The sequence below is a fragment of the Scyliorhinus torazame genome, chromosome 8 (assembly GCF_047496885.1).
Source record: "Scyliorhinus torazame isolate Kashiwa2021f chromosome 8, sScyTor2.1, whole genome shotgun sequence".
Lineage (NCBI taxonomy): Eukaryota > Metazoa > Chordata > Chondrichthyes > Carcharhiniformes > Scyliorhinidae > Scyliorhinus > Scyliorhinus torazame.
This window is the reverse complement of record NC_092714.1, coordinates 153,965,750-153,986,604: the sequence shown is the minus strand read 5'-3', so window position 1 is coordinate 153,986,604 and position 20,855 is coordinate 153,965,750. Positions and strand designations below refer to the sequence as shown.

The window sequence follows — 20,855 nt, the reverse complement described above, 5'->3', positions numbered from 1 at the left end:
ATCTGTGCCCAGAACAATCCGGACAGATATGTAAAAAAGGCTCAGCTAAGTCACACCCACCCCTGGACGAATTTGCAAAACGATTATTTATTTTTTTATTCTCCTCCTTTTTCACGTTTTCTCCCACATTTACACCCATCAACAATACACAATAATCAACAAGATATGTCAATCCCCATAATAACAACAATCCCATCCGCCCACCAACCCCCAAACCTCAACCCGCATGTTTACATAAACAAATGACAAAAAGGAATCAGGGATTACCTGTAGTCACCCTTAATCTACACGGCTCTCCACCCCCACCCCCCCCACCAACGCCATCCAGCCTCTGAGAGAGTACCGTACATGATACCCCAGAGTTGTACCCCCCCCCCCCCCAAGTCTCCAGCTCCTCCCGTCCACTGCCTCTTATAGAACTCCTCCTCCCAACCTCGGTTCCCTCCCCCAACCTCGGTTCCCTCCCCCCAACTTTCCACCCCGGCTAGACCACTCGGACCCTGTTCTGTCAGGCTCCGATGGCCGCAGCCCCTCCCCCCACCGCACTCCCGTTCACTGGCCGGCTTAAACCGGCCAGCGTGGTGGCCCCCGCCCGGGTCCCTTTCCCCCTTGCCCGGCCCTAGGAAAGCCCAAAGATCCCCTTTTAGCACACAAACCCCGCATATCCACCTACACCCCAAAGAGCCCTCCTTGCGAATGAAAGTCCCGTCCCTTCCCTTGTCCAAATATATGCAACATTGGCTCCTTTAGCCCCTACACCCGCACGCAGTGATACAAAAAAAAAAGAAGAAAATACAGTCATGAGGTTACATCGGCACATGGCCATTCCTCAATTTGTCAGTTCTGCCACAGTCCTTCTGCCTTTGCAAACTCCTCCGCTGCTTCCGCCGTCCCAAGATAAAAGTCCCTGAGCTTGTAAGTCACCCTCAGCTTCGCTGGATATACAATGCCACACTGCACCTTGCCAATGTACAGTGCCCTCTTCACCCGGTTGAAGGCAGCCCGCCTCCTCGCCAGCTCCACTGTAAAGTCCTGGTATACACGTATACCAGCTCCAGCCCACTGCACCACCCGCTTCTGCTTGGCCCAGCTCAGGACCTTCTCCTTCACACTGTACCTGCGGAAGCACAGAGTCACTGCCCTTGGACGCTCACTCGCCTTTGGTACAGGCCTCCACGACCGATGAGCCCGATCCAGTTCATATTGGGAGGGGTCCTCCCCCTCCCCCAGTAGTTTTGCCAGCATCGCGGCAAAATAGTCAGTCGGCTTCGGTCCTTCAACTCCTTCGGGCAGCCCCACGACCCTCAAATTCTGTCGCCTGGATCTGTTTTCCAGATCTTCCATTTTTCCTCGCAGCTTCTTGTTCATGTCCATCACCTTCCGCATCTCCTTCCCCATCGACGCAAGTTGATCACCGTGCTGCAATACCGTCTCCTCCACTTCCTTCAGCGCCTCCCCTTGCTCTTGCACCTCCGCCACTGCGCTCGCCACTGCTGTCTTCACCGGGGAAACCGCCTCCGCCACCAGCACATTCAAAACCTCCCGCATCTCCTTCCTCACCATCTCCATACATTTCTCAATCTGTGCCAACTGCTTTTGGAATTCCTCAGCCACCACCTTAGTTAGTTCTTCAGCCGTAAGCACTGCGGCCTCCCCTGGTGCTCCAGCCTCCATTTTCTTTGTTGACCCCGCGGTGACCTTTCCCCATTCCAACAGACTTTCAGCCGCTTTTTTCCCGGCCGTTTCTATGGTGTTTTCTGACATCCTTCTTCTCCTTGCGCTATCTCCCGACTTTTACTGCCGTCGCTGGCCCTAGGACCGGGCGTTACTCCCCGAAAATGCCGTTCTGAACGGGAGCCCTCCAATGTGCGGCTGCCCCCCGCCCGCCGTCAACGGAAGTCCTGCAAATCGATTATATAGGACTCCTACCCCCCTGCAAAAATGGTTTTAAGTATGTGTTGGTGCTCATCGACACCTTCACAAAATGGGTGGAAGTTTTTCCATCCAGAACAAACATTGCCAAAACGACAGCTAAAATCCTAACCCATTTACAAGATGGGGCCTCCCACGCAGTATAGAGTCCGGCCGAAGGGCCTGTACTGCGCTGTAATGTTCTATGTTCTATTAAGGCTCCCATTTTACAGGACGAGTGATGAAAAACGTCCTCACAATTTTCGGAATAAAGCAAAAGTTTCATATAGCATACCACCCCAATCAAGCGGCATTGTAGAGAGGATGAACAGAACTCTAAAAGCCACCCTCAGAAAAATGGTGCAACACACCTGGGACACAGTTCTCCCATTTGCATTAATGTTCATTCGAAACACAGTATCCACGTCCACAGGATACACCCCCCACACCCTCATGACCGAACGCCCCATGAAAGGGACAGAATATTTATTAGGACTGGATTTGGCTGGCCCCACAGTCACCGCCCTCATGCATGAGAAAGCAGTTCAACAGGTTATAGAGAATGTGAAGGCTGCCCAGCTTGCAGCAGTTGTTAGACTTGGAACCCGCAAGAAACAAAGCAAAGCTTGCTTTGATAAAACGGTACACACCACCGAGTTTGTCGTAGGGCAGCAAGTGATGCTATCCCTATACAACCCCAGTTCATTCCTTTCCTCCAAACTTTCTGGATCGTATTCCATCTCAGATAAAGTCAGCCCCTCTGTGTATAAGATCACCATTCCGAATGGCAAGTCTGCGTGGTTCCACATAAACCAGCTTAAGGCTTATGGCTCGCAGAACATCCATTCACACCACATCTCTCTTGCAGCAGCAGATGAGCACGCCCCGCCCACGAATGACGTATTCCTCCCCTCCCCCAACCCATCCAGCCCGTCCTCACACAGAACTCCGACTCCACCCCCAGAAGCACGACTCCGCCTCTCCCTTCCTTCATCCAGCGGCGACAGCGATAGCGATGATGACAGCCCCAGCACACCACGTTACGATTACACCCCTGCACCAGGCCCCACTCCCAGCGACACCGAACATGATTCCAGCGACCCCTTCGAGATAACATACATTAAAGCCCCTGACCCAGACCCACCGCCCAACGATTACGGATTGAACCCTTGCAGCTCCAACCTCGACACAAGATTCTGGCACCAAGACAATTCATTCAGGCTCATCCGGAATGATGAGATGGACCCCAATTCGCCCCAAGCAGCTTTAGCAAACCTACTCCAGTCAAGAGTATGGCAGCCGGGTGAAGATGATGACATAGAGTCTGACTCCCATGTTTGTCAATTTAAAGTTCTCATGGCCCCAGACCACCACTCTTTTAAAGCCCACTGGCAGTTAATGGAACAAGTTTGTTCGCAGACAACGAATCATTGCTACTCTCCTGATTTGAAGGTAATCACGGGAGGTAGCCCCCACGACGACCACATATTCGTTCTGTTCTTGCCGGTCGCTCAGGCAGTGGAGAAACGGCACTGGTCCCCGCCCTGCCTGAGGACCCCCCTCTGGTCAGCTAAGCTCGGGTAGAGCACCTACGGCACTGGTCACCATCCTGCCCGGGGATTCCACCCATTCTTACCTGCTGCGGCCCATACGCACCGCATTTTGGCTCTTTAACTTCAAACCTCTTTTGTTTCTTTATGGCAGGTTGCTTCCAGATGCTATTTACATCCTCAAACACTGGGATGGTAGATTACACAGGCTGCGGGCCGGCTCGCACTGTGTCAGTATTTTTCTCGGATGTCTTGTCCCAAATATTTGGTATACAAAAAAAAAGAGGGAGTCAGATGGTGACCAATTATAATGGGTGATTGGCAATAAAGGACAGACAGACAGACATACGAGATCTTAAACAAGATAATAACAGAAATTATGCTTGTGTTCATAGAACTCGGGAACCTCAGGAGAAGAAAAGACAGAAAGAAGGAAAGATGACGACAACCATCATGCTCTACAGTTGGATCTTAGCGGGATCCCTCCAGTTGCGCGCGGACGCTACCCCCCTGACCCCTACCACACAGGCCGTGAATGTTTCCCACCCCTACCATACACTAAACCCCGAGATAGTCACCGATACACCGACCTGGTGTGACAAGTTCATCACCTGGTATTCCCTGTCCTACATTGTGGAAGCACTGTTAGTACTGGTGATACTCTGCAGTGTCATCCAGACCCTTAGACTCAGGAAATGGCGAAGGAAAGCCTCCCGCACCCCGGTATACACCTTCAGATCCCCTATTTTCGGACTTCAACAGGCCCCCATCCCCTTTAAGTGAATTAAAGTACATCCGTTTTTTTGTGTGTGTTCGTTTTGTTTGAATAAAGAAATGTAAAACTCTGTGCTTGACTGCCAAGCTCGAGAGACCTGTGTTGCTGCTATTGTAGAGTTTAAATGTTGTAAATTATTTTGATTGATTGAGGATAGTTTAGTTAAGAACAGTTAGAGGTTCCAGTTTTTTTATTTTGTAGTGCATGCCTGAATGTTATAGCGCCCCGTAGAATCTTATAATGATGTATGTACATAAAATAATTTAGGTAAAAGTTGCAATTCATAGGACAGAGCAGTGTAGAGCCTATCAAGTGCTTATGGGTGCCCGACTTAGGAGGAGAACAAAGACGACGCAGTAATTTGATCCTTCACGCTTCGCATTGAGGATCACAAGGAGGGACTGTAGCCATCTGGGATGGCCACTTCCAGAATACAAAATGGACATTTGCAAAGATTACAGGGAAAAATGGACAATGTTAAGGAAGCAAGCAGGCACAGAGCCTGTCTGTGTGAAAGTGTACAAACTCAGCAATAGCATGATGGGAAAAATAGCCAACTTATGTAACCATGTATAAGAAAGCTGTGTCAGCTATTGCCAAGACCAGACCCTGACAAACTAGTCAAAGCTAAGAATCCACATAATCGTATCATACAAGGCCAGAAGAGGGAAAATAGTGCCGAGTAAAACCTGATAACAAAGTCATGATCTAGGAATGTCCTAATAACACAACCTCCTCATGACCTAGGTCCATCTGCGTCAAGGCATCATGAGGGCAGAGGTAAAAGCAAAATAGGACCACGTCTTAAACCCTCTAAAGACAAAATACTGCAAATAAGCCGAATCAGGGTCTTTCCATGACAACATGTTTGGTCAGAAGTTATGACTGTATTGATTCCTTACTACTGATCTCGCACTACTGATTACATTTTTGAACAAGGTCTGTTTTTGTAAAATGATACAGCTTTTGTATGAATATTGAACGTTTTCTCCATGTCTTTGCGAGCTTGAGAAGGAATGAGCAGTTTTGCTTTAACTGCTCTCTCTCTCTCTAACCTGTAGCCATACTGCCTGCAGGCTTTGGTCAATAAAGACGAAGTTATTTTTATCGAAAGAGTTGTAAAGTTGTTTTCTTCACAGTCTCGAAGTAGGAAAGATTTTAAAGACGACATCTGCATACTGGAGAAACAGCTCCCAGGCGAGACTGAAACTGTAGGTCCATTAGCATATGGATGGCCCATCTCCGGGAACAAAGGAAGATACTTAAGTAACTGATCTGGCCCCAGACCTTGCGGCGCCAGTTCCCCAAACCGAAAGCAGAAAACAAAGCCAGGTCAACGGCCACCTAGGACACGCCCAGCCATCAGGACACCCAACCTTTATTGGTCAAGATCAATACGAGTGATCAATACAATTGATTGGGGCCAAGTTCAAGGCCCGCCCAAAAGCGTGCAAAGCCCCCTTCGGGTATAAGAAGAAGACCCCAACAGAAAATCGCTCTCTTGGAATCGGCTCTCACAGCGGAGAGACCCTTCCACCAGCTACAACAGAAGCAAGTAAGTCCAAGGTCAACACTCGCTACCAGACGGACGACCTTAGCTGTTCCCCTCTACCACTTCGACCCCAGCAGCCTCAGAACCGAACAATGGCCATTGTTCCTCTGACTGAGTGGGCGCTCAAAGCTAAGTATAGGCTTTAGCAGTAGTGATAGTTTAGTTTGTAGTATTTTGTGCATGAGTAAATATTGCTGTGTATGTTAATAAATAGTCTTGACTTTGAACTAACTAACTGGTGTACCGACTCTTTGATCAGTATTCGGGTTTGAACATTATGGCGGTATCGAAAGATACCTGGCGACTCTAAAGCAAACGTAATTGGAATTAAGGAAGGCGACCATCTTGACCGCCATGTTTAGAAACAACCAAAGAGAGCAACACCAAGGGCACAGCCAGTTTTTGAGCACACATTTTCAGCACTATTGCTGGAATATTGTCAGGGCCCATAGATTTTGCAGTATCCAGTGCCTTCAGTCGTTTCCTGATATCACATACAGTGAATTAAATTGGCTGATGACTGATTTCCGGAGAGGCCAAGCTGGATCATCCACTCAGCACTTCTGGCTGAAGATTATTGTGAATTTCACAGATGTGCTGGGCTGCTCCATCGTTGAGGACAGGGATATTTGTGGAGCCTCTTCCACAAATTGTCTACCATCATTTGCAGCTGAATGTGGCAGGGCTGCAGATACCCAGTTTTGAGCTGTTAGACTTTGACCAGATCTATCACATTTCGCACATTGGTAGTACCACACAACACGATAGATGGTATCCTCACTGAGAAAACGGGACTTCGTCTCCACAAGGACTGTACCATGGTCACTTCTACTGATACTATCATACATGATGTGGAGATGCCGGCATTGGACTAGGATGAGCACAGTAAGAAGTCCTACAACACCAGGTTAAAGCCCAACAGGTTTGTTTCAAACACTAGCTTTCAGAGCGCTGCTCCTTCCTCAGGTGAGGAAGATCCTTCACCTGAGGAAGGAGCAGTGCTCCGAAAGCTAGTGTTTGAAACAAACCTGTTGGACTTTAACCTGGTGTTGTAAGACTTCTTACGATACTGTCATAGATAGATGCACCTGCAGCAGGAAACTTGATGAGGATGAGGTAAAGTAAGTTTTTCCCCCTCTTGTTGGTTTCCTCACCACCTGTCGCAGTCCCAGTCTAGCAGCTATGTCCTTGAGGACCTGGCAGACCGAGCCACTCTTGGTGATGGACATGGAAGTCCCCACCCAGAGTACATCCTACGCCCTTGCCCCCTCAGTGATTTTAACGTGGAGAAGTACTGATTCATCAGCTGAGGGGGGACGGTATGTGGCAACCAGCAGGAGGTTTCCTTGTTTGTCCTGGTGCAATGAGACTTCATGGGGTCCAGAGTTGATGTTCGGGACTCCCAGGTCAACTCGCTCCCAGCTATATACCACTGTGCCAACACCTATGCTGGTTCTGTCCTGTCAGTGGTACAGGACATACCCAAGAATTGTGATAGTGGTGTCTGGGACATTGTCTGTAAGGTATGATTCCATGAGTGTGACTATATCAGGCTGTTGCTTGACTAGTCTATGAGACACCTCTCTCAATTTTGGCACACGCCCCCAGATCTCCAATACATCTCCTGTCCCACCAGGGGCGACACCACTCTCGACCACTGCTACACAAAAATCAAGGGCGCCTACTGTTCCATCCTCCGACCACACTTTGTAAAATCAGACCATAAGACGGTGCTCCTTCACCCAGCATGCAGAATACTAGAATCGGGTTAAGAAGGTCGTGCAGTGCTGGTCCAAGGAAACAGAAGGGCTCCTACATGACTGCTTGGAGTCAGTGGACTGGTCTATATTTAAGAACTCAGCAACCAACCTAAACAAGCATGTCACCACCGTCACAGACTTTGTCAACAAATGTGTGGATGACGTACATTCCTCAATCGGAAACCATGGCTTAAATCAGGAAATTGACTTCTACCGAAGACCAGGTCTGAGGCATTTGTCAGGCGACCCTGACCTACACAAGAAATCCAGACCTCCGCTAAGTCATCCGAGATGCCTAAAGACAATATCAGACCAAGTTAGAGTCACAGACTAGCGTTACAGACTCTTGCCAGTTGTGGCAAGGACTAAACAACATAGCGGGCTATAAAGCGAAGCCGAGCAGTATCTCCGGCAGCAGCACACCCCTCCCCGATGAACTCAATGCATTCTATGCTCGGTTCGAGCCGGAAACCATCAATCCACTGTTGAGTGCCCCAGCAGCGCCGGACACTCCCATACCCACCGTCACAGCTTCCAAAGTCAGATCGGCCTTTCTGAAAGTGAATCGTCGGAAGGTGACAGGTCCAGACGGGGTCCCTGGCCATGCACTCAGATCCTATGTGGACCAGCTGGCAGATTTGTTCGCGGACATCTTCAACCACTCCCTACTCTGTTCCGAGGTCCCCACCTGCTTCAAGAAGACCACCATCATACCGGTGCCAAAGCAGAACCAGGCAACATGCCTCAATGACTACCGTCCATGGCCCTGACATCGATTATAATGAAGTGCTTCGAGAAGTTTGTCATGAGACACATCAACTCCTTACTCCCAGAATGCCAAGATCCACAGCAATTCGCATACCTCCGCAACCGGTCCACAGCAGACACCATCTCCCTTGTCCTACACCCATCCCTGGAGCATCTTGACAACAAGGACTCCTACATCAGACTCCACTTTATTGACTACAGCTCTGCCTTCAACACCATATTCCAAGCCAAGCTCATATCAAAGCTCCAAAACCTAGGACTTGGCTCCTCACTCTGCAAACACATCCCTGACTTTCTGACCCAGAGACCACAATCAATAAGAATAAACAACAACACCTCCTCCACGATAGTCCTCAATTCCGGGGCCCCGCAAGGCTGCGTACGTAGCCCCCAACTATAATCCCTGTACACACACGACTGCATGGCAAAATTTGGCTCCAACTCCATCTACAAGTTTGCTGATGACTGTAGTGTGTTGGATCGCAAATAATGATGAGTCAGAATACAGGAGGGAGATTGAGAACCTAGTGGAGTGGTGTAACGACAACATTCTCTCCCTCAATGCCAGCAAAATTAAAGAGCTGGCCACTGACTTCAGGAAGCAAAGTACTGTACACACCCCTGTCTGCATCAACGGGGCCGAGGTGCAGATGGTTGACAGCTTCAAGCTGCTAGGTGTACACATCACCAACAATCTGTCCTGGTCCACCTACGTCAATGCTACGACCAAGAAAGCACAACAGCACCTATACTTCCTCAGGAAACTCAGGAAATTCGGCATGTCCACACTGACTCTTACCAATTTTTACAGGTGCACCATAGAAAGCATCTTATTGGGCTGCATCACAGCCTGGTATGGCAACTGCTCGGCCCAAGACAGCAAGAAACATCAGAGAGTCGTGAACACAGCCCATCCATCACACGAACCCGCTTCCCATCCATTGATTCCATCTACACCTCCCGCTGCCTGGGGAAAGCAGGCAGCATAATCAAAGACACCTCCCACCCTCACTCTTCCAACTTCTTCCATCATGCAGGAGATACAAAAGTCTGGGAACATGCACCAACATATTCAAAAACAGCTTCTTCCCCGCTATTATCAGACTCCTAAAATGACCCTCTTATGGACTGATCTGATTAATACTACACTCCTGTATGCTTCACCCGTTGCCGGTGCCTATGTATTTACATTGTGTACCTTGTGTTGCCCTATTATGTATTTTCTTTTCAAGTACTAAATGACCTATTTGAGCTGCACGCAGAAAAATACTTTTCACTGTACCTCGGTACACGTGACAATAAACAAATCCAAAATCCAATCCAATGCAATGCTGGGAAGGAGGACTTTTCAAGGTTAACAGAGCTGGGTTTGCCGTTGACGTTTCCGGTGCCAAGGTCGATGGCGGGTGGTCCATCTGGTTTCATCCTTTTGGAGCGGTCGAGTACAACTGAGCGTCTTGCTCGGCCATTTCATAGGGCATTTAAGAGTCAACCACATTGCTGTTGATTTGGAGTCACATGTAGACCAGACCAGGTAAGGACGGCAGGTTTACTGCCCTAAAAGAAGTGAACCAGATGGGTTTTTAATGACAATCGACAATGGTTTGTTTCATGGTCATCGTTAGACTTTTAATTCCAGATATTTTATTGAGTTTTTAAATTCCATCAAGCCTCACTCCAGGATGATACAACACAGGAACAGTGGGCGGGATTCTCTGATCCTGAGGCTAAGTGTTGACGCCGTCGTAAACGCCGTCGCGTTTCCCGACAGTGTCAACATGGCCTCAGGATCAGCAACAGCACTGGAGCGACCCACACTGCTCTAACTGCTGATTCCAGCATCAACTGGGCATCACGGGGTCCGCGCATGCGCAGTGGCACCGGCGCCAATGTGCGCATGCGCACTGGTGCCACTGTGCGCATGCGCAGTGGCTCCCTTCTCCGCGCCGGCCCTGACGCAACATAGCATAGGGTTACAGGTTCCGGTGCAGAAGAAAGGAGGCCCCCAGCCTGAGAGGCCGGCCCGCTGATTGGTGGGCCCCAGTCTCGGGGCAGGCCACAGCGGGGCCACCCCCCGGGGCCGGACCCCCACCCCCCTTCCCCCCACAGGCTGCCCCCAGACCACGCCGAGGTCCCGCCAGGTAAGACCAGGTTAGAACAGCGCCGGCAGGACCCGGGTTTTTTGTTACGGGCGCTCGGCCCATCCCGGGTGGAGAATCACCGGGAGGGCCCCTGTAGAGCGGCCCCCGGCGCCATCTGCGCCGGTGGTGCCGATTTTTCACTCTGCGGAGAATCGCATCCCGGCGTCAAGGTGGCGTGGCGCGATTCGCGCCTGTCGCGGCGTTTCTCTGGCCCGTTACAGCAAATAACTAAGTCTAAAATAGAATGTGTATTTATACAGGCGATGTGTCTCAAAGTGTTTCACAACCAACACACAGTTAATGTGAGTAGCAGAGATGAGACTTAAGAGAAAGCCAGATGAGGAGAAAGGGTGAAAAGATTACGCTGATAAAGGTGCAAGGAGGCTTGTGTGTAACAAAAACACCAGCAATGACCAGTTGCTCAATTCCTGTACATGTACAGCAAAGCCTATTTTGCTGCACTGTACAAATTGTGCAACTCTTGAACATTTCTCAACTCCACACACACTAACAATGTGTCTCTCTCTCCACCTTGACATAATAAACTGCACACTAAAGTATGGTAACCATTTCAAAGTCACTCCAGAACATGATGGCATGTGATAAATAGTTACCTTAACGTGCAGTCAATTTGTTCTCTGACACAATTAACCTGATGACAGCGAGGTTTGGGGCAGAAGGCAGCACTCGTGATGTAGTTTGGGATGTCTTGAGGTTATGAAATGCAGTATATAAATGCAAAATTTACTTCAACTAGCACAACAAATATTTTTTGAACATCATATACCTTTGAACATAAAACTACACACAGGATGTTTGCAATCTGCAGACTGAGATTATGGATAAATTATAATCAACATAATTGACAGCCTTGGTCTGTCACAGAGAATGAGCTTCCCTCTCCATGATTGGGTCTCATGCTCTTCCCCACTACCTTGGGATACGTCCCTGACCCACCTCCCTCCCATTGATGTTTATTTTCTGTCTTTCTTTATCTGTTGATGAACTAGATCAAAGTCTCTCTTCTCCCCCTGCCAGGTTACAGTCTCTGTGCCTTTTCCCCTGTGGTCCATGCAAATCTTTCCTCCCAGATAATGATCCAATTCTCTTTGAATACCTCACTCCAATCTGCCCTTCAGTGCATTTAGCACAGGGCTACATCACTGGCTTTGAAAGCAGACCAAGGCAGGCCAGCAGCATGGTTCAATTCCCGTACCAGCCTTCCCGAACAGGCGCCAGAATGTAGCGACTAGGGGCTTTTCACAGTAACTTCATTTGAAGCCTACTTGTGACAATAAGCGATTTTCATTTCATCTCATTCTCAGACATTGTAGATTGAAAAACGATAAAACTGGGGCAAAGTGAACCAAGCACCACATGAGGATAAAGTGTTGTATACTCAGTGAGTGGCGAGGGCTTGGAATACACTGCCTGCGAGAGTTACTTCCGCAGTGAGCTAGCACAGTCAGGACGGGCCGAATACCCGCATTCTAGGCGGGTGAGGCAGAGGGGGATCCAGCTCAGGGAGGTACTCACCTTGATGAGGCGGAGGATGTCGGCGCAGTCCCGGGGAGTAGCCGGCCGCACAGTGTAATTGACCATTTTCGCCTCTTGCTCTTCTTTCCCTTTCTGTACAGACCCCGGTATTTGTCAAATAAGAAACGGGTTTTCTTCATCCGTGTCCCGCGAGTCAGCCTGGGATCACTCCCGGTGTCACTCCCGGTCTGAGCTCCACTCCCGGTGTCTGTATCACTCGCGGTGCCGCTCCAGATCTGAGTCGGCTCTCCGCTCCGCCGCTTATAAACAAGTCAGTGTCGCAAATCCTGCTCCTCCCCCCACACGCACACACACACTAACAAACTCCCCCCCCCTCCCACTGACAAACCAAAGTGCAATTTGCAGAACGTTTCACCTCAAATCGCTCCCCCAAAAAAGGCTTGCAGTGATCAATGCGAGCCAGTGCCAATTCAGGTCTTAGTTCACAGACTCTGGCACAGAACCCAGGCTGAGACTCGGAATGCTGCATTGTCAGAGGCAGATCAGAGGATTCTCTGGCCAACCAAGACGGAATCGCCAACCATGGTTGGGTGGAGAACATAGAACATAGAACATAGAACTGCGTGTGAGTGCAGGGCGCCCCACAGAATGGTGCCTCCGGCGCCTCAACAGCCGTGTCAATGCGTTCTAATCCGCACATGCAGTAAATGCTGTTTGCATATCATTAATGGGCTTGAACGGGTATTCTCAGGGGCTTCCATGATGCTCCGCCGGGGAGGAATTACCAATGGCGAGTTTCACTTGTTGTTTTAAAATCGGGAAACAGGCACAGTGGCTGCTGAGGGAGAGAAACGAGGCAGGATATTCGGAGACGTGCTGAGGAAGGGGGAGGGGCGTCTGTCAAGGTCAGGGGGAGCAGCAGGGGGGTGCCCAGGCTGCAGCGGCCTGCAAGGCAACCATCTTCCAGGTACCCCGCTGACCGCCGGCTGTATGGTTGCGCACACCCCATCGCCCTCGCACTCCACACCCCAGCTCCACCAACTCACCCCCAACCGAGCACCACATGCGGTGCCGGGCACCGACAGGGACAGGGGTGCGGTGCGAAGACCAGAATGCCGGGGGGACGGCCGATGGTGGGCATGGGAAGGGGGGGGAAGAGGGCGACATGTGGAGGAAGGGGCTGAAATGCAGGGCAGGGCCACCGTGTCTCTATAGGGGACTCTATAGTCAGGGGCACAGATAGGCGCTTCTGTGGACGTGAAAGAGACTCCAGGATGGTATGTTGCCTCCCTGGTGCCAGGGTCCAGGATGTCTCCGAACGGGTAGAGGGAATCCTGAAGGGGGAGGGCAAACAGGCAGAGGTCGTTGTACATATTGGTACTAACGACATAGGCAGGAAGGGGCATGAGGTCCTGCAGCAGGAGTTCAGGGAGCTAGGCAGAAAGTTAAAAGACAGGACCTCGAGGGTTGTAATCTCGGGATTACTCCCTGTGCCACGTGCCAGTGAGGCTAGAAATAGGAAGATAGAGCAGACAAACACGTGGCTAAACAGCTGGTGTAGGAGGGAGGGTTTCCGTTATCTGGACCACTGGGAGCTCTTCCGGGGCAGGTGTGACCTGTATAAGATGGACGGGTTGCATCTAAACCGGAGAGGCATAAATATCCTGGCCGCGAGGTTTGCTAGTGTCACACGGGAGGGTTTAAACTAGTATGGCAGGGGGGTGGGCATGGGAGCAATAGGTCAGAAGGTGAGAGCATTGAGGGAGAACTAGGGAATAGGGACAGTGTGGCTCTGAGGCAGAGCAGACGGGGAGAAGTTGCTGAACACAGCGGGTCTGGTGGCCTGAAGTGCATATGTTTTAATGCAAGGAGCATTACGGGTAAGGCAGATGAACTTAGAGCTTGGATTACTACTTGGAACTATGATGTTGTTGCCATTACAGAGACCTGGTTGAGGGAAGGGCAGGATTGGCAGCTAAACGTTCCAGGATTTAGATGTTTCAGGCGGGATAGAGGGGGATGTAAAAGGGGAGGCGGTGTTGCGCTACTTGTTCGGGAGAATATCGCAGCTATACTGCGAGAGGACACCTCCGAGGGCAGTGAGGCTATATGGGTAGAGATCAGGAATAAGAAGGGTGCAGTCACAATGTTGGGGGTATACTACAGGCCTCCCAACAGCCAGCGGGAGATAGAGGAGCAGATAGGTAGACAGATTTTGGAAAAGAGTAAAAACAACAGGGTTGTGGTGATGGGAGACTTCAACTTCCCCAATATTGACTGGGACTCACTTAGTGCCAGGGGCTTAGACGGGGTGGAGTTTGTAAGGAGCATCCAGGAGGGCTTCTTAAAACAATATGTAAACAGTCCAATTAGGGAAGGGGCGGTACTGGACCTGGTATTGGGGAATGAGCCCGGCCAGGTGGTAGATGTTTCAGTAGGGGAGCATTTCGGTAACAGTGACCACAATTCAGTAAGTTTTAAAGTACTGGTGGACAAGGATAAGAGTGGTCCGAGGATGAATGTGCTAAATTGGGGGAAGGCTAATTATAACAATATTAGGCGGGAACTGAAGAACATAGATTGGGGGCGGATGTTTGAGGGCAAATCAACATCTGACATGTGGGAGGCTTTCAAGTGTCAGTTGAAAGGAATACAGGACAGGCATGTTCCTGTGAGGAAGAAAGATAAATACGGCAATTTTCGGGAACCTTGGATGACGAGTGATATTGTAGGCCTCGTCAAAAAGAAAAAGGAGGCATTTGTCAGGGCTAAAAGGCTGGGAACAGACGAAGCCTGTGTGGCATATAAGGAAAGTAGGAAGGAACTTAAGCAAGGAGTCAGGAGGGCTAGAAGGGGTCATGAAAAGTCATTGGCAAATAGGGTTAAGGAAAATCCCAAGGCTTTTTACACGTACATAAAAAGCAAGAGGGTAGCCAGGGAAAGGGTTGGCCCACTGAAGGATAGGCAAGGGAATCTATGTGTGGAGCCAGAGGAAATGGGCGAGGTACGAAATGAATACTTTGCATCAGTATTCACCAAAGAGAAGGAATTGGTAGATGTTGAGTCTGGAGAAGGGGGTGTAGATAGCCTGGGTCACATTGTGATCCAAAAAGACGAGGTGTTGGGTGTCTTAAAAAATATTAAGGTAGATAAGTCCCCAGGGCCGGATGGGATCTACCCCAGAATACTGAAGGAGGCTGGAGAGGAAATTGCTGAGGCCTTGACAGAAATCTTTGGATCCTCGCTGTCTTCAGGGGATGTCCCGGAGGACTGGAGAATAGCCAATGTTGTTCCTCTGTTTAAGAAGGGTAGCAAGGATAATCCCGGGAACTACAGGCCGGTGAGCCTTACTTCAGTGGTAGGGAAATTACTGGAGAGAATTCTTCGAGACAGGATCTACTCCCATTTGGAAGCAAATGGACGTATTAGTGAGAGGCAGCACGGTTTTGTGAAGGGGAGGTCGTGTCTCACTAACTTGATAGAGTTTTTCGAGGAGGTCACTAAGATGATTGATGCAGGTAGGGCAGTAGATGTTGTCTATATGGACTTCAGTAAGGCCTTTGACAAGGTCCCTCATGGTAGACTAGTACAAAAGGTGAAGTCACACGGGATCAGGGGTGAACTGGCAAGGTGGATACAGAACTGGCTAGGCCATAGAAGGCAGAGGGTAGCAATGGAGGGATGCTTTTCTAATTGGAGGGCTGTGACCAGTGGTGTTCCACAGGGATCAGTGCTGGGACCTTTGCTCTTTGTAGTATATATAAATGATTTGGAGAAAAATGTAACTGGTCTGATTAGTAAGTTTGCAGACGACACAAAGGTTGGTGGAATTGCGGATAGTGATGAGGACTGTCTGAGGATACAGCAGGATTTAGATTGTCTGGAGACTTGGGCGGAGAGATGGCAGATGGAGTTTAATCCGGACAAATGTGAGGTAATGCATTTTGGAAGGGCTAATGCAGGTAGGGAATATACAGTGAATGGTAGAACCCTCAAGAGTATTGAAAGTCAAAGAGATCTAGGAGTACAGGTCCACAGGTCATTGAAAGGGGCAACACAGGTGGAGAAGGTAGTCAAGAAGGCATACGGCATGCTTGCCTTCATTGGCCGGGGCATTGAGTATAAGAATTGGCAAGTCATGTTGCAGCTGTATAGAACCTTAGTTAGGCCACACTTGGAGTATAGTGTTCAATTCTGGTCGCCACACTACCAGAAGGATGTGGAGGCTTTAGAGAGGGTGCAGAAGAGATTTACCAGAATGTTGCCTGGTATGGAGGGCATAAGCTATGAGGAGCGATTGAATAAACTCGGTTTGTTCTCACTGGAACGAAGGAGGTTGAGGGGCGACCTGATAGAGGTATACAAAATTATGAGGGGCATAGACAGAGTGGATAGTCAGAGGCTTTTCCCCAGGGTAGAGGGGTCAATTACTAGGGGGCATAGGTTTAAGGTGAGAGGGGCAAAGTTTAGAGTAGATGTACGAGGCAAGTTTTTTACGCAGAGGGTAGTGGGTGCCTGGAACTCACTACCGGAGGAGGTAGTGGAAGCAGGGACGATAGGGACATTTAAGGGGCATCTTGACAAATATATGAATAGGATGGGAATAGAAGGATACGGACCCAGGAAGTGTAGACGATTGTAGTTTAGTCGGGCAGTATGGTCGGCACGGGCTTGGAGGGCCGAAGGGCCTGTTCCTGTGCTGTACATTTCTTTGTTCTTTGTTCTTTGTTCTTTGTCTCGCGTTTGTCCAGGTTGGACACGAGGGTTCGCACCACGCTAACATGCCTGCTTTTCACCCCCTGCAGACAATGGCTATCAGAATTCAACCAGGAATGGTGGCCTTCACCCTGGTCGCATCAGCCCTGGGGGATGCACTGAGGCTGCACAAGCTGGAGCTGCTCGAGGATCCTGCAGCAGCAGAGCTGCCCCAGAGGAACAAGAGGCAGCCGGTGAGGATGGGGAGCTGACCGCCCAACAGGCCGAGGAGGAGGTGGGAAGGAGGTGCCGCATGAAGCCTCGTGTGTACTGGCAGTGCCTGTCATTCGAGGACCTGCCAGACAGGTCATGCGTCGAAGCGCAGGGGGACTGTACAGCATATCTACAGGATGATAGTGCACCTGGAACCGCAGGAGTATGGGGGAGGACACCCTCGCTTGGTGGCCATCAAGGTGACAGTCACCCTCAACCTTCATGCCACGGGGTCCTTCCAGGCACCGAGTGGGGACCTGTCCAGGATCTCACAGACTTTGGTACACAGGTGTATTTGCATTGTCACTGAGGTCCTATATGCTCACTCGGTACAATACATCAAATGCAATGTGGACCTAGTCCACCAGGATGCCCAGGTAGTGGGGTTCGCCATCATCGCCAGGATGCCCCAGGTACAGGGAGTGATCGACGGGATGCATGTCGCCCTACAAGCGCCGGCCCATGACCAGCTGGTCTTCACAAACTGAAAGGCGTCCACTCGATGAACGTGCAGCTGGTGGGTGACCATGAGCTGCACTTCATACACATCTGCGCCCGATACCCGGGCAATGTGCATGGCGCCTTCATCCTGGCACACTCGATGGTTCCTGACACCTTTGAGGTGTATCCCTGGGTGAGGCGTTGACACCTGGGTGACAGGGGTTATCTGCTGTCGTCGTGGCTGATGCCGCCTATCCAGATGTGACAGACCGATGCAGAGACCCGCTACAAGGATGCCCATGCTGCAACCAGGGGTGTGATCGAACGGTGCCCCCTCCCATGGTGCCCCCTCCTTGTGCCACCTTCCTCACCGCCTTTCAACCCTCTGTGATTCCTACCTGCCTCACTATGGGGTGTGGGCCCTAGGTTGGCAGTATCAGTGGGCCTTGTCCATAGGATGGAGGATAATGATGACCCACTCTGGGGTGAGCTCTGGTGCTCCGGAACATGTGCCAACATCTGACCTCTGGCCATGGTAGCACTTTCCACCATCCAGCTCAGTGATCCCTGCATGTGAGTTGGCCATTCCATTAGACGGTCCCACTGAACCCTTGAGATGGTGGAAGTGGGGCGGTGCGGGTGGTTGGGGGGGGGGCAATTGCTGGAATCAATCATTAAGGAGGAGATGACTGAACAGTTGGAAAGACAAAGCTCAATCCACCATTGTCAGCATGGTTTTATGAAGGGTAAGTAATGCTTGACAGATTTGCTATGGAGCGAGAAACAGAGTTAACATTTTGAGTCCATATGACTTCTTCAGAGCTGAAGAGTGTAGAAGTGTGATGGATTGTGTAACTGGAGAGGGGGGTGGAAGAAATAGAGCAAAATAGAAGGTCAGGGATGGGTTGGAGAGAAGAAGAGATTGACAAAGATGTCATGGTGTGGTAAAATGGGCAGCGGCCCAAAATATGGGCAGGATATAAAATTGGATATTCTGAATTCAGAATTAGACATTTAAAATCATATCACAGACAGCTCCAGGACTGAACTGATGCAAATTTGAACTTGGTCAAGTTCGAATACACTGAACAAAGCCAAGTTTCCAGGACATGTCTGGACCTGCTCTGTCAATCACCAATCAGGAGATAATCGGTCCTATTCATATGGATCAATTGTTTTGGGTTTCCAGATAAAACTAGACATTACGGCACTTAGGTTTCTCGTCATTACCATAGATGGAGAGAGGTTACTTGCAAACAATACATCTGGGAATGGACCCATGTGGTTGGATGCCTGGTGTCCTGCAGAGTTGCAACCGTACAGAAAAAGCAAGAGGGTAGCCAGGGAAAGGGTTGGCCCACTGAAGGATAGGCAAGGGAATCTATGTGTGGAGACAGAGGAAATGGGCGAGGTACTAAATGAATACTTTGCATCAGTATTCACCAAAGAGAAGGAATTTATAGATGTTGAGTCTGGAGAAGGGTGTGTAGATAGCCTGGGTCACATTGAGATCCAAAAAGACGAGGTGTTGGGTGTCATGAAAAATATTAAGGTAGATAAGTCCCCAGGGCCTGATGGGATCTACCCCAGAATACTGAAGGAGGCTAGAGAGGAAATTGCTGAGGCCTTGACAGAAATCTTTGGATCCTCACTGTCTTCAGGTGATGTCCCAGAGGACTGGAGAATAGCAAATGTTGTTCCTCTGTTTAAGAAGGGTAGCAAGGATAATCCAGGGAACTATAGGCCGGTGAGCCTTACGTCAGTGGTAGGGAAATTACTAGAGAGAATTCTTCGAGACAGGATCTACTCCCATTTGGAAGCAAATGGACGTATTAGTGAGAGGCAGCATGGTTTTGTGAAGGGGAGGTCATGTCTCACTAACTTGATGCAGGTAGGGCAGTGGATGTTGGCTATATGGACTTCAGTAAGGCCTTTGACAAGGTCCCTCACGGTAGACTAGTACAAAAGGTGAAGTCACATGGGATCAGGGGTGAGCTGGCAAGGTGGATACAGAACTGGCTAGGTCATAGAAGGCAGAGAGTGGCAATGGAAGGATGCTTTTCTAATTGGAGGGCTGTGACTAATGGTGTTCCGCAGGGATCAGTGCTGGGACCTTTGCTGTTTGTAGGATATATAAATGATTTGGAGGAAAATGGAACTGGTCTGATTAGTAAGTTTGCAGACGACACAAAGGTTGGTGGAATTGCGGATAGTGATGAGGACTGGCAGAGGATACAGCAGGATTTAGATTGTTTGGAGACTTGGGCGGAGAGATGGCAGATGGAGAAATGTGGACAAATGTGAGGTAATGCATTTTGGAAGGTCTAATGCAGGTAGGGAATATACAGTGAATGGTAGAACCCTCAAGAGTATTGAAAGTTAGAGAGATCTAGGTGTACAGGTCCACAGGTCATTGAAAGGGGCAACACAGGTGGAGAAGGTAGTCAAGAAGGCATGCGGCATGCTTGCCTTCATTGGCTGGGGCATTGAGTATAAGAATTGGCAAGTCATGTTGCAGCTGTATAGAACCTTAGTTAGGCCACACTTGGAGTATAGTGTTCAATTCTGGTCGCCACACTACCAGAAGGATGTTGGGGTTTTAGAGAGGGTGCAGAAGAGATTTACCAGAATGTTGCCTGATATGGAGGGCATTAGCTATGAGGAGCGGTTGAATAAACTCGGTTTGTTCTCACTGGAACGACGGAGGTTGAGGGGCGACCTGATAGAGGTCTACAAAATTATGAGGGGCATAGACAGAGTGGATAGTCAGAGGCTTTTCCCCAGGGTAGAGGGGTCAATTACTAGGGGGCATAGGTTTAAGGTGCGAGGGGCAAGGTTTAGAGTAGATGTACGAGGCAAGCTTTTTACGCAGAGGGTAGTGGGTGCCTGGAACTCGCTACCAGAGGAGGTGGTGGAAGCAGGGACGATAGTGACATTTAAGGGGCATCTTGACAAATACATGAATAGGATGGGAATAGAGGGATACGGACTCAGGAAGTGTAGAAGATTGTAGTTTAGTCGGGCAGCATGGTCGGCACGGGCTTGGAGGGCCGAAGGGCCTGTTCCTGTGCTGTACCTTTCTTTGTTCTTTGTTCATTGTTCATTGGTTATTACAACCCCTAGACCTCATTGGCTGAGGGCCAGATATCTTTCGGCAAGATGCGAAGCGGGGGATAAACATCGACCTCCAGGACCCTCCAGTGAAAACTTGGTGCAGAGGTAGCAAAGAAGATTGGGTGACCGGCCAGAGATGGAAGGAAGCAGCGCGCGAGACCCACCTTCGCGGACGAAGACCCTGAGGAATCGAGACGCAGAGAATCAGACCCACAGCTCGATTGGGTCCATCGACTCAGACAGAATTAAGAATCTTTGGAGAATTTTGTATTTATTGGGATAATTCAAGAGGGGTAACTGTTTTACTGTTTGATACATAAATTTCGTAGAATCATACACTTGTATTTGTCCTTTGTTCGTCTCGCAAAGAAAGGTAAT

The 20,855-nt window shown here is 49.7% G+C and overlaps 1 protein-coding gene across 2 annotated transcripts in view; it reads right to left on the bottom strand.

Annotated features, from left to right (window-relative positions):
• LOC140428204 (diamine acetyltransferase 1-like) overlaps positions 1-12,270 on the bottom strand; it is a 51,285-nt gene extending 39,015 nt beyond the window's left edge. The window contains exon 1 of one of the 2 annotated variants that reach the window (XM_072514392.1): positions 11,994-12,270. In XM_072514392.1, the coding sequence (XP_072370493.1) occupies positions 11,994-12,059 (66 nt within the window). In that variant the 5' untranslated portion in view covers positions 12,060-12,270. The remainder of the gene's footprint in view (positions 1-11,993) is intronic. The other variant, XM_072514391.1, reaches the window with a different exon arrangement.
• Positions 12,271-20,855: the final 8,585 nt, after the last annotated feature.